A 15,784-nucleotide genomic window follows, 5' to 3' on the forward strand; every position below is an offset into this window, starting at 1 on the left:
CGGAAGTTACTTCTGACATTTGTTGTGTTTGAGTGAAACCTGATTTGAGAATCCCCTGGTTCTTGGCAGTGCTTTTGGATAAAAAGTAAAGCAACTGCCCACGTTTTGCACGGTAACCGGCTAAGTTACAACTCAGTGAATCCTGTCTGATTTCTCCAAGCAGCTCTCACCTAGCTATTTTTGGCACAGAGTCCTCCAGAATAGTCACATACCCCTAGACTATACAACCCCTGGCAAAAATTATGGAATCACCGGCCTCGGAGGATGTTCATTCCGTTGTTTAATTTTGTAGAAAAAAAGCAGATCACAGACATGACACAAAACTAAAGTCATTTCAAATGGCAACTTTCTGGCTTTAAGAAACACTATAAGAAATCAGGAAAAAATATTGTGGCAGTCAGTAACAGTTACTTTTTTAGACCAAGCAGAGGGAAAAAAAAATATGGAATTACTCAATTCTGAGGAAAAAATTATGGAATCATGGAAAACAAAAACGCTCCAACACATCACTAGTATTTTGTTGCACCACCTCTGGCTTTTATAACAGCTTGCAGTCTCTGAGGCATGGACTTAATGAGTGACAAACAGTACTCTTCATCAATCTGGCTCCAGCTTTCTCTGATTGCTTTTGCCAGATCAGCTTTGCAGGTTGGAGCCTTGTCATGGACCATTTTCTTCAACTTCCACCAAAGATTTTCAATTGGATTAAGATCTGGACTATTTGCAGGCCATGACATTGACCCTATGTGTCTTTTTGCAAGGAATGTTTTCACAGTTTTTGCTCTATGGCAAGATGCATTATCATCTTGAAAAATGATTTCATCACCCCCAAACATCCTTTCAATTGATGGGATAAGAAAAGTGTCCAAAATATCAACGTAAACTTGTGCATTTATTGATGATGTAATGACAGCAATCTCCCCAGTGCCTTTACCTGACATGCAGCCCCATATCATCAATGACTGTGGAAATTTACATGTTCTCTTCAGGCAGTCATCTTTATAAATCCCATTGGAATGGCACCAAACAAAAGTTCCAGTATCATCACCTTGCCCAATGCAGATTCGAGATTCATCACTGAATATGACTTTCATCCAGTCATCCACAGTCCACGATTGCTTTTCCTTAGCCCATTGTAACCTTGTTTTTTTCTGTTTAGGTGTTAATGATGGCTTTCGTTTAGCTTTTCTGTATGTAAATCCCATTTCCTTTAGGCGGTTTCTTACAGTTCGGTCACAGACGTTGACTCCAGTTTCCTCCCATTCGTTCCTCATTTGTTTTGTTGTGCATTTTCGATTTTTCAGACATATTGCTTTGTTTTCTGTCTTGACGCTTTGATGTCTTCCTTGGTCTACCAGTATGTTTGCCTTTAACAACCTTCCCATGTTGTTTGTATTTGGTCCAGAGTTTAGACACAGCTGACTGTGAACAACCAACATCTTTTGCAACATTGCGTGATGATTTACCCTCTTTTAAGAGTTTGATAATCCTCTCCTTTGTTTCAATTGACATCTCTCGTGTTGGAGCCATGATTCATGTCAGTCCACTTGGTGCAACAGCTCTCCAAGGTGTGATCACTCCTTTTTAGATGCAGACTAACGAGCAGATCTGATTTGATGCAGGTGTTAGTTTTGGGGATGAAAATTTACAGGGTGATTCCATAATTTATTCCTCAGAGTTGAGTGAGTCCATATTTTTTTCCCTCTGCTTGGTCTAAAAAAGTAACCGTTACTGACTGCCACAATTATTTTTCCTGATTTCTTATAGTGTTTCTTAAAGCCAGAAAGTTGCCATTTGAAATGACTTTAGTTTTGTGTCATGTCTGTGATCTGCTTTTTTTCTACAAAATTAAACAACTGAATGAACATCCTCCGAGGCCGATGATTCCATAATTATTGCCAGGGGTTGTATATACTGGACAAACTCTGCTTGACATCACCCATAGGTTTTCTAGAGAGACATGGAAAACTTGGTATGAAGCCCATATCTGGACATCGCCTGCTTGGCAATGGTGGCAGCACTGACTCTGACTATGTCACAATGAGCCATAAATCGATAAAGAGGTGGAGCACCCATTTGTGTGACGAAAGAAGACTGAACACGCACCTATCATTGAGTTTGAACTGGCTAGAGTATTTATTAAATCATATTTTTGGGTACTGTACGGTGGTTATCGTAATGATTTGCTTTGGTGTAGGCATTAAAAGTTATGAGCTGCTTATTTTCTCAGTCACCACCCACTTAGGGGAGGTGTTGGTGTAGTGGTTAAGCAGTGGACGTGAGACCAGAGGATCCTCGGTTCAAATCCCCGTCTGTCCGGAAGATCACTAAGGGCCCCTGGGCAAGGTCCTTAATCCCCAAATTTCTCCAATGATGCCTCACATTCACTCATTCACACAGACACAATCAGACACCAATGTCAAGGTGCTGCCATGCAAGGCGCTCAACTACACACCAGGAGCCCACTGCTTAACCACTAAACCATCACCTCCCCATTAATGCTGTTAGCATGCAACATTAAAGAAAGAGGAACATTGTGAGCAGTCAAGGACCTGTAACATTTTCTTCTTCTAAGAGGGCTTCTACTGACACCATCAAAGCTCACCTCTTGGTCACACTGCCCTGCTAACAATGCAACCACCTCGGCCCAGGCTGCACTCAACTCAGTACAAGCCCAGTGCAACTCAGCGTATCTATGGGCGAACACAATGTACACTCTGGGTTCAACTTTGGACAAACCGGTATAACTTGTTTCAGGCTTGGCATAAAAATTTAACAAAGTGTTTTGCCTATCCTGCACCCACCCTGAGCCGAGCGCAAGTCCAATCAAGGTACATTGGATTATGACTGAAAGTAATTGGAAGTTTTGAATATGTTCAAAACCTGTTATGGGCTTTTTTTCATTTCATTCATTCATTTATTTATTTATTTCATTCATTTAAAAGGAAAAAAAAAAACAGAAAAGCAGAAATAAAGCATCTCCATTACCAGAATGAAAAGGAGCAGAGAGAAGAACAAGTCTTATATTTTCTGCCCCTTTTTACAATACAATCTTTCAATATCCAGCGTCATTTTTCAACATTATTTAACAGATTGTATTTCTTTAACTTGTCACATACCACTGACTTATTTCATAATTATGACCATTATTAAATAGATTACATCTCTGACAGGTTACATTTTAAACTTAAAACATTTTATACATTATTAACAAATTACATTTTTTTTATTTTTTTTTTTACTTCCTTACAGCCCACTAACTTATTTATAGTTTCATACTTACTTAATACATCTAGTTTAATACGTTTTTTAAATAATTTAAGCGACCTTAATTCTTTAATTTCTTTGTTGAGATTGTTCCATAATTTTACACCATTTACTGCAATACTCTGTTCTTTTACTTTGGTTCTGTATCTTGGTTTTCTAAAGACTTCTATTCCTTTCAGTTTATAACTACTTACTCTTTTCTCAAACATATTTTGAATGTTTGTTGGTAAAGCATTTTTATTAGCTTGGTACATTGTTTGTAATATTTTCAAATCGACCAAATCACGAAATTTAAGTACCCTGTACTTAATGAACAATGGATTAGATGGATCTCTAAAACCACTGTTGCTAATCACCCTTAAAGCCCTTTTCTGCAGAATAAACAAAGGTTGTATATAAGTTGTATATGTTGATCCCCAGATTTCTACACAGTAAGTTAAATATGGGAAAATCAATGAATTGTACAATGTTAATAAACCATAACTATGTAATACTTTAACAGACGCTACCTGACTTATGCCAGGCAGCATGCCAGTTCCATCACTTGGCCAGGTGTGAGACCTGCTTTAGGGCAATGCTGGGAGGTTTTCTGGACTGTGGGCTGTTTGTATAATTTTAGTGAATGAGGACGAACATTATACACTTTCCATGTTAAATGGATGGGCCATTTGAAACTGCAACATTTTCTGAAGTGTGTCTTATCACCTCTTAACCACTTATGACCAATGATGTAGTTGTTTTTGAGCAGTTTCTGTCTAACTGACATATTAAAAAGGGGATCCTTTACTATGTACTTTGTATCAACTGCCAGAAAACCTTTTAAAATTTCTGGCAAATGAGTTGGCTTAAATTTCAGATATTTTTAGGTTCAATGTTGATGATAAAAACTAACATATTTCAGAGAATGGAGCATTTTATTTCAAATTATACATTTTCCAAAATGATTATTTCAGGAATGCAGCAAGCCATTTCCAGCTATTAAATTTTGTGATTTTGCTAAATATGTAAACACTGAGTGGAGAAAGGTTTTCAATTATTGAATAAACTGAGCACAGTCATGGCATTTATCATCACTGCAGTCCCCCGAGAAGTGGACATGGCATCTTTTTTGTGCCAGAACAGTTTGCATTGCAAATATTACTTCCATGAACATGGGTCTGCTCCTTACGCTCTTGGTTTAAGTAATTAATATCTTGACAGTTAACAGTCGTTTTTATCTCATTTTTGACCGTCAGTAATAGGGTCGACTGATTATCAATATATATGGTGCATTTGGAAAATATTCACAGCGCTTCACTTTTTCCACAATTTGTTATGTTACAGCCTTATTCCAAAATGGATTAAATTAATTTTTGTCCTCAAAATTTTACACACAATACCCCATAATGACAACGTGAAACAGATTTTTTTTTTTTTTTTTTTTTTAGATTTTTCCTAATTTATTTACAATAGAAAAACTAACACATCATGTGTACCTTTGTCATGAAGCTCAAAATTGAGCTTGGGTGCATCCTTTTTCTACTAATCATCCTTGAGATGTTCCTACAGCTTAATTGAAGTCCACCTGGCGTGAATTCAGTTGATTAGACATGATTTGAAAAGACACACACCTGTCTCACAGTTGACAGTGCACGTCAGAGCACAAACCAAGCATGAAGTCAAATGAATTGTCTGTAGACCTCTGAGACAGGATTGTCTCGAGGCACAAATCTGGGGAAGGGTAAAGAAACATTTCTGCCGCTTTAAAGGTCCCAGTGAGCACAGTGGCCTCCATCATCTGTAAATGAAAGAAGGTGAGGTCCACCAGGACTCCTCCTAGAGCTGGCTGGCCATCTAAACTGAGGGATCGGGGGAGAAGGGCCTTAGTCAGGGAGGCGATCAAGAACCTGATGGTCACTCTGTCAGAGCTCCAGTATTCCTCTATGGAGAGAGGAGAACCTTCAAGAAGGACAATCATCTCTACAGCAATCCACCAATCAGGCCTGTATGGTAGAGTGGCCAAACGGAAGCCACTCCTTAGTAAAAGGCATATGGCAGCCTGCCTGGAGTTTGCCAAAAAGGCACTTGACGGACTCTCAGACCATGAGGAACAAAATTCTCTGGTCACATGAGATAAAGATTGAATTCTTTGGCGTGAATGCCAGGCGTCATGTTTGGATGAAAGCAGGCACCATCCCTGCAGTGAAGGATGGTGGTGGCAGCATCATGTCGTGGGGATGTTTTTCAGCGGCAGGAACTGGGAGACTAGATATGCTTGAGGAAAAGATGAATGCAGCTATGTACAGAGACATCCTGGATGAAAACCTGCTCCAGAGCGCTATTGACCTCAGACAGTTCATATTTCAGCTGGACAATGACCCTACGCACACAGCCAAGATATCAAAGGAGTGGCTTCAGGACAACTCTGTGAATGTCCTTGAGTGGTCCAGCCAGAGCCCAGATCTGAATCCAAATGAACATCTCTGGAGAGATCTGAAAATGGCTGTGCACCGACATGCCCCATCCAACCTGATGGAGCTTGAGAGGTGATGAAAGAGGAATGGGCAAAACTGCCCAAAGATAGGTGCATCAAGCGTGCAAATTTGTGACATCATATTCAAGAAGAATTGAGGCTGTAATTGCTGCCAAAGGTGCATCAACAAAGTATTGAGCAAAGGGTGTGAATACTTATGTACAGTACATATTTATTTTTAATAAATTTGCAAAATTCCAAAAAGTTTTTTCATGTTGTCATTATGGGGTGTTGTCAGTAGAATTTTGAGGGGAAAATTAAGTTACTCCATTTTGGAATAAGGCTGTAAGATAACAAAATGTGGAAAAATAGTATGCTGTGAATACTTTCTAGATGCACTGTATAAACCAGCCTGGCCAATTTTCGTTGTATATATGTTACGAGGCGACTGATTTTCTGTGCCAATAATTGATCGATCCCTAGTCAGGAATAGGTCAAACTCAGAGAACTGAGAATTTATGCCACTGTTTAATAAGACTGCAGTCTTTGCTGTGTGGTCTCCAGAAGCTGTGCTGGATAACTGTTCCCACCAAGATTTTCTGGCAAGTCCCAGATATGAAACAGAAATCTTCAAGTGTTAAGGACAGTTCCAGAATATTTGCTATTATAAGGAAGAAACCACCGCAGAACCTACATACAGTAGAGATATGAAATCATCTTTCTCTGCCTACAGTCGTTAAGTCAAAACTCAGGCCTGTGGTCAAATATTTGTAATTTGTTTGCATTGTGACAGGGTTTTAAAACTGTCCTTATCCATTGTACATCCAAAACCTTGCAAAAATGTGTATAAATCTGACAAAGCAACCCTGAAGACAGCTGTTCCTGGGCTGTTCCTCTGCCAAGAGCTCAGGGGAGCGCACAAGCCCAACATTTTAGTTTTTATGTGAATTGAGCCGACATGTCCTCCACTGTAAAATTGTCAACATCACTCAGAAATGGTCTGTTTGAATCTGTATAGAAAGAAATAAAGAACATATAAATGAGCTGATGCTTTCTTGGAAGCAGCTGCTGCTGCTCAATAGCTCACAGACAGAATTCTTGCCTTCTCCCAGGTTTGCCCTCGACCTGTCAAGCACTTAATCACACTTGCAAATTCACATGAACTGCAGTAAATCAACATTCATGTGCTATTTTTTTTGTCCCCTGCCTCCTCAGGGGAAGAAGTTTGAAATCCTTCCAGATGGGCTCCCCTCCGCTCGTAAGCTGATCTACTACACAGGTTGTCCAACGCGCTCTCGCCACCTCCTGCAACTGCTCAGCAACAGCCACCGGCTCTACATGAACCTGCAGCCTGTGCTCAAACAGGTTCGACGACTGGAGGAAAATGAAGGTATTATCAAGTGATTAATGTATTGCTTGTTCTAGTGTTTGTCTTATGTTGCAACATCTAGATTGTAGGACAGCTGTGGTAGGTTTCAGCATGTTAATAAGTTATTGCTTTTTCTACAGTAAAACAGGCTGATAACTGGCTTTAAATTGTGTCTCACGTTCAAGAGGAAGCGGTTTGATATCAGGGAGGGACGTTCATTATTTAAAGTGTAGGTGACAACAAAAAATGTGACAAATAAGTCAATGATAAGTGCGCAGGTGAAGGATAAACAACAGCTGTCTAAAGCCTGCGCTCTGTTTCAGCCCTCAGCCGCAGCCTTATTGGTGTTACGTCATCACCGGAACGGGACCTGTTGATTTAAGCCCAAATCAGTTGTAAACACAACAGATTTTTTTGTAGTGTGGAGCTTTTTTTAAGTTCAGTCTGAAGATGTTTTTTAAGAAGCTGTGGAGGACGCAGCCTCATGATTCTGAGCCTTATTTAAATGACAAGGAGGGAGAAGAAACCTTGGAGGAAAACCTTCAGTCTGACACGGTGACGATATTGGCTGAGTTCACAACACAGAATGGTGATTATAAAATAAATAGATAAATAATGCAGGCAATTTCGGCATGCGGGTGGAGGTGATAAACTTTTTTTCCAGCTCTTTGGTCGTATTGATTAAAAAAAAAAAAAAAAAATCATTTTACTATCTGTGACATCAGAAAGAAGTGATGAGGAGCTGTGGATTTTTTATTTATGATTTTTTTCTGAGAAACAGGCACATACATTTCAAATCTGAAAAATGTCACGAGGGCCTGAAAATATCAGCTATTTTTAAAATAAATATTGTTTCCTTCTTGAATACGGTTAGTGTACTGTACGTTAGTAGCATAACACATTATTTTTAATTTTAAAACCATTCACACAAGGAGTAAATAATATAGTCTTACCTGTCCATTTCAGTGAGATCATCTTCAGTATGATGAAAACATCTGAAAATAAGTCTGCTGTACCGATCCAGGTGTAATCTGTTAATTGCGTGCAGCTGATGGTTACATTCTCTGCTGTGAATGGATCCTCTTGTTCCACCACAGACTCTTATGCTCATAACATCTCAATCTGTCGGACAAAATTATCCCATGATCCACAGAACAATAAAATAATATGAAAAAACTCAGTTTTGCCTCCGTGTCGAGTGGAGAAGCCGCAGACACCATGCATGCGCGCTTGTCAATAAAAGTGTTCCACCTGCCAATCAAAAGGATTCTGCCGGCAAGAATGAACCGTTCTGACACGTATAAAAAAACGTGCATCACCGACCCGAACCACTCGGTGGAAACAAGGCTGTCAGTAGCCTGTAAAAATCCATAAATTAATCAATAAGTTAATAGGACTATTAAGATAATGGTCCCGGAGTTGATATCACTTACTTCCTCCTTCTTCTCCAGTGTCGGGACTCGCCAGGAAGTTCCTGGTTTTTAGTGGTGCGCAGTTCAAAATCTGAATATTTATCTCTTCAGTAACTATGCACAAGGAAAGGATAAATTTCAAATGGTTGTTAAATTTTAGTCTTAAATACTCAAAAAAAAATTACATATCATATCATATGCTGTCCTGAAAGTGCTTTAAGCCAACTTTATATATTCTCCCAAAATAAAAGTGTTTGGAGCTCTGTGTGTTTGTTCTGTATTTAAAATTTTAATTCTTCTGTCTTTGCCTCATTTCAGAGAAGAAGCAGTACAGGGAATCCTACATCAGCGATGCTCTGGACCTGGACATGGATAATCTGGATCAGCGTTCCAGAGCGAGCGGCAGCAGCGCAGGCAGTGTGTCGCATCCCAAACGACTGTCCCGCCATTCCACCACCAGCCACAGCAGTTCACATACCTCCGGCATTGAGACAGACAGCTTCAGGGCCCCGGGTCAGGCCCCCCACCGGACACTGCGCACTTGCAGTTCATCTACAACCAGCCACGGGAGCTCACACACCTCCGGCATTGAGAGCAGTGGCAAAGAGCGCATACTAGATGATGACGATGATGGTAAGAGGAGAGATGTTACGATGCTGGACACACTGCCAAATGAAGTGCAAGACATGTAGTATTAATGTGTTTGTAATTCTAATTATTTTGACAAAAGCATGTTTGTTATTCCAGAGATCGAGATGCTGGTGGACGACCCCAAAGACTATGAGGAGCTTCATGAGATGGCTCTGGACCAAGACCTTTGTATCCACATCACTGAGGACATGCTGACTATGTCCCCTGACCAGACCAATGGATACTCAGGTGCTGATGTTGTTTGGTATCGATTTTCTAATTTTAGGTTTCTGGCTTTCAGTTGAGGTGCCTGACTTGATTCTTAGTTTGCCAACGTTATGAGCGAAAGTAGTAAAAGACGGGTCACAGCCGCACAGCCAAGACAGCATTAAAAAAAAATAGCCTAAAGAAGCATTAACAAAAGTGATCAAAGTCGGAGTGACCGAGCTGAAGAAGGCTAATGAAGAACTCTTTGATACTGTAGCTGAAAGTGCTGTCTGCTTTTCTCAGGACTTATCGTGAAAGACATCAGCTCGTCCACCTCCAGCTCCTCTGAGACCGTTGTCAAGATGAGAGGACAAAGTATTGAATCTCTGCCGCAGGTAGTTACTCTTTAATTTGTGGGTGTTGCTGTGCTGTTTGGACTGGTGCTGATGTACTGGTGTGTTCTTTGTTTCGGTCGATAATGACAAGTTTTTTCCATCCAAATTTTCTGTTAAATTTTAGGTAGCAGCCAAATTTGGGTTTTGTTTTTGTCTTTTTTTTTTTTTAACCTCACCTAAGCAGACGCACTCTCACACAGTAACCGCTGGGACGGGCTCCAGCTCCCCTGTGAGCCTGAATTGGAATCAGTGGGTATAGAAAGTGAATAAATGAATAAGCAGAGACACTGTCTAACCAACTGTATTCACCCGAGTATTCAGACTGAAATGGCTGAATCTGATCAGAACTGCAGCCAAAATGTCTGATCCCGTAATAATAATTTAGACAGGCAATTATTAACGTCTATAACCCATGTAAGCACTCAGTCACTTCGTGTATACACAGAATGTTCTACACGTTGTTGTGAAAGTGTAGGAACACGGACCCACAACAGGGGGCGCAATGAACGGACAATGGAGAAGGTAAATAACAAGATTTACTTCTGTGAAACAAGCACAATTAATATAACAAACACAATTTGGGGTCGAATCCGCTGGTGTCGTGTGGGCAGGCTCGAAGGTAGGAGACGTCCGTCTCAGTCGAACCGGAACCACCCAGATCTCCTCTGCCACCGAACCCTGGAAATACTGGAACCGCCAAGTCCCGAATTCCCAGGTGGCCACTGCCTCCGCTCGTCGGATCCGGTACTGCTGGCAGGAGAGAGCAACAACACACAGGCGTGGATGACCGCACCCAGTAACGGAGAGGGGAGAAGCCGCCTCCACCTCTTGTCGAAGAACAGCAGGAAGGTGAGTACTTATCCAAACAATGAAGCTATCTGTGGTCACCAGTCCTGAAAAGGTTGAACAGGTTTAGCTGGTTATGCAATATATAAATGCAGAGAATACTACCTTAGTCTTAGGCGATATCTCGGCACTGAGGTGGAGACGCCGTCCTCCTGATATACCTCTGTGCTGAGTGGAACAGCTGTGTCTGGTGATGGGTGACAACTGTCACCCAGGCTACTCCCATGATGCGGCAGCGCCCTCTGGTGCCTGGAGCCCGCACTCCAGGCAGGGCGCCCTCTGGTGGTGGTGGGCCAGCAGTACCTCCTCTTCAGCGGCCCACACAACAGGACCCCCCCTCAACGGGCGCCTCCTGGCGCACGACCGGGCTTGTCCGGATGGCGACGGTAGAAGTCGGCCAGGAGGGCCGGGTCCAGGATGAAACCCTTCTTCACCCAGGAGCGCTCCTCGGGTCCGTACCCCTCCCAGTCCACCAGATACTGAAAACCCCGGCCCATCCGACGGACATCAAGGAGCCGGCGGACAGTCCAAGCCGGCGCTCCATCAATGATCCGGGCAGGAGGCGGCGCCGGACCCGGGGTGCAGAGGGGTGAGGTGTGAAGGGGCTTAATCCGGGAAACATGAAAAACTGGATGTATCCGCAGTGAGGCCGGAAGCTGGAGCCTCACTGCGGCGGGGTTGACGACCTTGAGGATCTTATACGGTCCGATGTACCGTTCCTGGAGTTTTGGTGAGTCGACCTGTAGAGGAATGTCCTTGGTGGACAACCAGACCTCCTGCCCAGGACGATACTTGGGGGCCGGGGCTCGCCGCCGGTCTGCATGTTTCTTCGCCCTCGTCCGGGCCTGCAACAAGGCAGAGCGGGCGGCACGCCACACCCGACGGCACTTCCGTAGGTGGGCCTGGACCGAGGGCACACCGACCTCTCCCTCAACCACCGGAAACAAGGGGGGCTGATACCCCAAGCACACCTCAAACGGGGAGAGGCCGGTGGCTGATGACACTTGGCTGTTGTGGGCGTACTCGATCCAGGCCAGGTGGGTACTCCAGGCCGTCGGGTGCGCGGCTGTCACACAGCGAAGTGTCTGCTCCAGTTCTTGATTCGCCCGCTCTGCCTGCCCGTTGGTCTGGGGGTGGTACCCAGACGAGAGGCTGACCGTGGCCCCCAGTTCCCGGCAAAAGCTCCTCCAGACGTGTGAGGTGAACTGGGGACCGCGATCGGAGACGATGTCTGATGGTATGCCATGCAGACGGACGACGTGGTGGACCAGGAGGTCCGCTGTCTCCTGGGCCGTAGGGAGCTTCGGGAGGGCCACGAAGTGGGCCGCCTTGGAGAAACGGTCCACTATCGTGAAGATGACGGTGTTTCCCTGGGACGGCGGGAGACCCGTGACGAAGTCCAGGCCGATGTGGGACCAGGGGCGATGAGGCACGGGCAGTGGCTGTAGCTGCCCTGAGGTCTTCCTGTGGTCGGCCTTGCCCCTGGCGCAGGTGGTACAGGCCTGGACGTAGTCCCGGACGTCGGCCTCCAGGGATGCCCACCAGAAGCGTTGCCGGACGACTGCCACGGTCCTTCGCACCCCTGGGTGACAGGAGAGCTTAGAACCGTGACAGAAGTCCAGGACTGCAGCCCTAGCCTCTGGTGGGACGTATAGTCTGTTTTTTGGTCCGTTTCCGGGGTCCGGGACACGGGTCAGGGCCTCCCGGACGGTCTTCTCCACGTCCCAGGTGAGGGCGGCCACGATAGCGGACTCCGGGATGATGGGATCCGGGGGATCCGACGGTTCCGATTTGACCTCATCTTCGTGCACCCGGGACAATGCATCCGATCTCTGATTCTTGGTCCCGGGACGGTAGGTAATCCGGAAGTCAAAACGGCCAAAGAACAGTGACCAGCGGGCTTGCCTGGGGTTCAGCCGCTTGGCGGTCCTGATGTACTCCAGGTTCCGATGGTCAGTGAAAACCGTGAATGGCACGGCTGTTCCCTCCAACAGATGTCTCCACTCTTCGAGGGCCTCTTTCACAGCAAGGAGTTCCCGATTGCCGACGTCATAGTTCCGTTCAGCGGGGGTCAACCTGCGAGAAAAATAGGCACACGGGTGAAGGACCTTATCGGTCTTCCCGCTCTGGGAGAGCACCGCTCCTATCCCTGAGTCCGAGGCATCCACTTCAACCACTAACTGGCGGCTAGGATCGGGCTGCACCAGAACTGGTGCAGATGAGAAGCGCCGTTTCAACTCCTTGAACGCGGCCTCGCACCGATCCGACCAGGTGAAGGGAACTTTTGGAGAGGTCAGGGCTGTCAGGGGGCTAACTACCTGACTATAGCCCTTGATGAACCTCCTGTAGAAATTAGCAAAACCGAGGAACTGTTGCAGCTTCCTACGGCTTGTAGGTTGGGGCCAATCTCTCACCGCCGCAACCTTGCCCGGATCCGGGGCGACGGAGTTAGAGGCGATTATAAACCCCAGGAAGGACAAAGAAGTGCGGTGGAACTCACACTTCTCGCCCTTCACAAACAGGCGGTTCTCCAACAACCGCTGCAGAACCTGACGGACATGCCGGACATGAGTCTCAGGATCCGGGGAAAAGATGAGTATATCGTCCAGATACACGAAGACGAACCGGTGCAGGAAGTCCCGCAGGACATCGTTTACCAACGCTTGGAAGGTCGCGGGAGCGTTAGTGAGACCGAACGGCATGACCAGGTACTCAAAATGGCCCAACGGGGTGTTAAATGCCGTCTTCCATTCGTCTCCCTTCCGGATCCGAACCAAATGATACGCATTCCTAAGATCAAGTTTGGTGAAGATATTGGCTCCATGCAAGGGGGTGAACACCGAATCCAACAGGGGCAACGGGTATCGATTGCGAACCGTGATTTCGTTCAACCCCCTATAGTCAATGCATGGACGAAGCCCGCCATCCTTTTTACCCACAAAAAAGAAACCAGCACCCATCGGAGAGGTGGAATTCCGGATCAACCCGGCAGCTAATGAGTCCCGGATGTAGGTCTCCATTGATTCACGCTCCGGCCGTGAGAGGTTGTACAGCCTACTGGACGGAAACTCACTGCCTGGAACCAAATCAATGGCACAATCGTACGGGCGGTGGGGAGGAAGCGTGAGAGCCAGATCCTTGCTGAACACGTCAGCGAGGTCATGGTACTCCGCTGGCACCGCCTTCAGATTGGGCGGGACTCGGACCTCCTCCTTAGCTTGGGAGCCGGGAGGAACCGAGGAACCTAGACACTCCCGATGGCAGGTTTCGCTCCACTGAACCACTACCCCGGACGGCCAATCGATCCGGGGATTGTGCTTTAGCATCCATGGAAACCCCAAAACCACACGGGAGGTGGCCTGAGTCACGAAGAACTCGATCACCTCCCGGTGGTTACCTGACACCACCAGAGTTACTGGAGGTGTCTTATGTGTGATTGGTGGGAGTAGGGAGCCATCTAGCGCCCGAACCTGCACAGGCGAGGTAAGAGCCACCAGAGGGAGCCCTATCTCCCTGGCCCATCTACTGTCAAGCAGATTCCCCTCAGAGCCCGTGTCCACCAGTGCTGGGGCCTTCCGGGTTGAATCCTCATAAAGGATCGTGACTGGGAGTCATGTAGCAATGTGGGTGTGTCCCATGTGAATGTTTTGGCCCACCCCTGGCCCAGTCTCTAGGGGCGGGCGTTGGAGTTTAACCGCTCGGGGCAGTCGTTTGCGAGATGCTCACTCGAGCCACAAACATAACAAGCTCCGTGGGCCCGCCTCCTTTGTGCTCCAGGTGCCCTAAATGTTGCCCTGCTCGTGTCCATAGCTTCGTCAGCAGGGGGAGCCATAGGCGCACGGAGCGCAGAGACAGAGGAGCGTGGGGAGGGCGGAGCTCGATCGGACCCGGAAGGGAGAGGGACGACGCGTGCCTGGCCACGCCCTTCGCCTCGTTCCCGACGGCGTTCTTCTAACCGGTTGTCGAGTCGTATGACTAGATCGATGAGCCCATCTAAATCCCGCGGTTCGTCCTTAGCCACCAGGTGCTCTTTTAGGACCAGAGACAGTCCGTTTACAAAGGCAGCGCGGAGGGCAGTGCTATTCCAGCCGGATCTCGCCGCCGCGATGCGGAAGGCGACTGCATAGGCAGCTGCGCTCCGACGCCCCTGTCGTATGGACAGTAGTGCGGTTGAAGCGGACTCTCCTCTGTTGGGATGATCGAACACCGTTCTGAGCTCCCGTACAAACCCATCGTATGTATGAAGGAGCCGTGAGTTCTGCTCCCAGAGCGCTGTAGCCCAAGCGCGTGCCTCCCCGCGAAGCAGATTTATCACATAAGCTACTTTGCTAGCATCAGTCGCGCACATCACGGGACGCTGAGCGAAGACGAGCGAACACTGCATAAGAAAGTCCGCGCACGTCTCCACACAGCCTCCGTACGGTTCTGGAGGGCTTATGTATGCTTCAGGGGACGGAGGGAGGGACCGTTGAACGACCAGTGGAACGTCACTTTCGCGCGCAGGGTCCTCGGGAGGGAGAGCCGCAGCGGCGCCCGAAGGGCGTGCCTCCACTTGTGCGGCGAGAGCCTCCACCCTGCGGTTTAGGAGAACGTGCTGCTCGGTCATTAAATCGATCCGAGAGGTGAAAGCGGTGAGGATCCGCTGCAACTCACCGATTACCCCTCCCGAAGCCTCCGCCGCGCCTTGGTCTTCCATTGGCCGTTCAACAGCCGGTTGACGCCCCTCGGGATCCATGACGCTGGCCGAGATATCCTGTTGTGAAAGTGTAGGAACACGGACCCACAACAGGGGGCGCAATGAACGGACAATGGAGAAGGTAAATAACAAGATTTACTTCTGTGAAACAAGCACAATTAATATAACAAACACAATTTGGGGTCGAATCCGCTGGTGTCGTGTGGGCAGGCTCGAAGGTAGGAGACGTCCGTCTCAGTCGAACCGGAACCACCCAGATCTCCTCTGCCACCGAACCCTGGAAATACTGGAACCGCCAAGTCCCGAATTCCCAGGTGGCCACTGCCTCCGCTCGTCGGATCCGGTACTGCTGGCAGGAGAGAGCAACAACACACAGGCGTGGATGACCGCACCCAGTAACGGAGAGGGGAGAAGCCGCCTCCACCTCTTGTCGAAGAACAGCAGGAAGGTGAGTACTTATCCAAACAATGAAGCTATCTGTGGTCACCAGTCCTGAAAAGGTTGAACAGG

The 15,784-nt window shown here is 46.7% G+C and overlaps 1 protein-coding gene across 1 annotated transcript in view; it reads left to right on the forward strand.

The window, feature by feature from the left end:
• frmd6 (FERM domain containing 6) overlaps window positions 1-15,784 on the forward strand; it is a 79,115-nt gene that overhangs the window by 58,523 nt on the left and 4,808 nt on the right. Inside the window, exons 10-13 of the mRNA XM_034159329.1 lie at window positions 6,935-7,109; window positions 8,819-9,133; window positions 9,248-9,379; window positions 9,641-9,732. Coding sequence (XP_034015220.1) covers window positions 6,935-7,109; window positions 8,819-9,133; window positions 9,248-9,379; window positions 9,641-9,732 — 714 coding nt within the window. The remainder of the gene's footprint in view (window positions 1-6,934; window positions 7,110-8,818; window positions 9,134-9,247; window positions 9,380-9,640; window positions 9,733-15,784) is intronic.

This window comes from Thalassophryne amazonica, chromosome 19, assembly GCF_902500255.1.
Source record: "Thalassophryne amazonica chromosome 19, fThaAma1.1, whole genome shotgun sequence".
Taxonomy (NCBI): Eukaryota; Metazoa; Chordata; class Actinopteri; order Batrachoidiformes; family Batrachoididae; genus Thalassophryne; species Thalassophryne amazonica.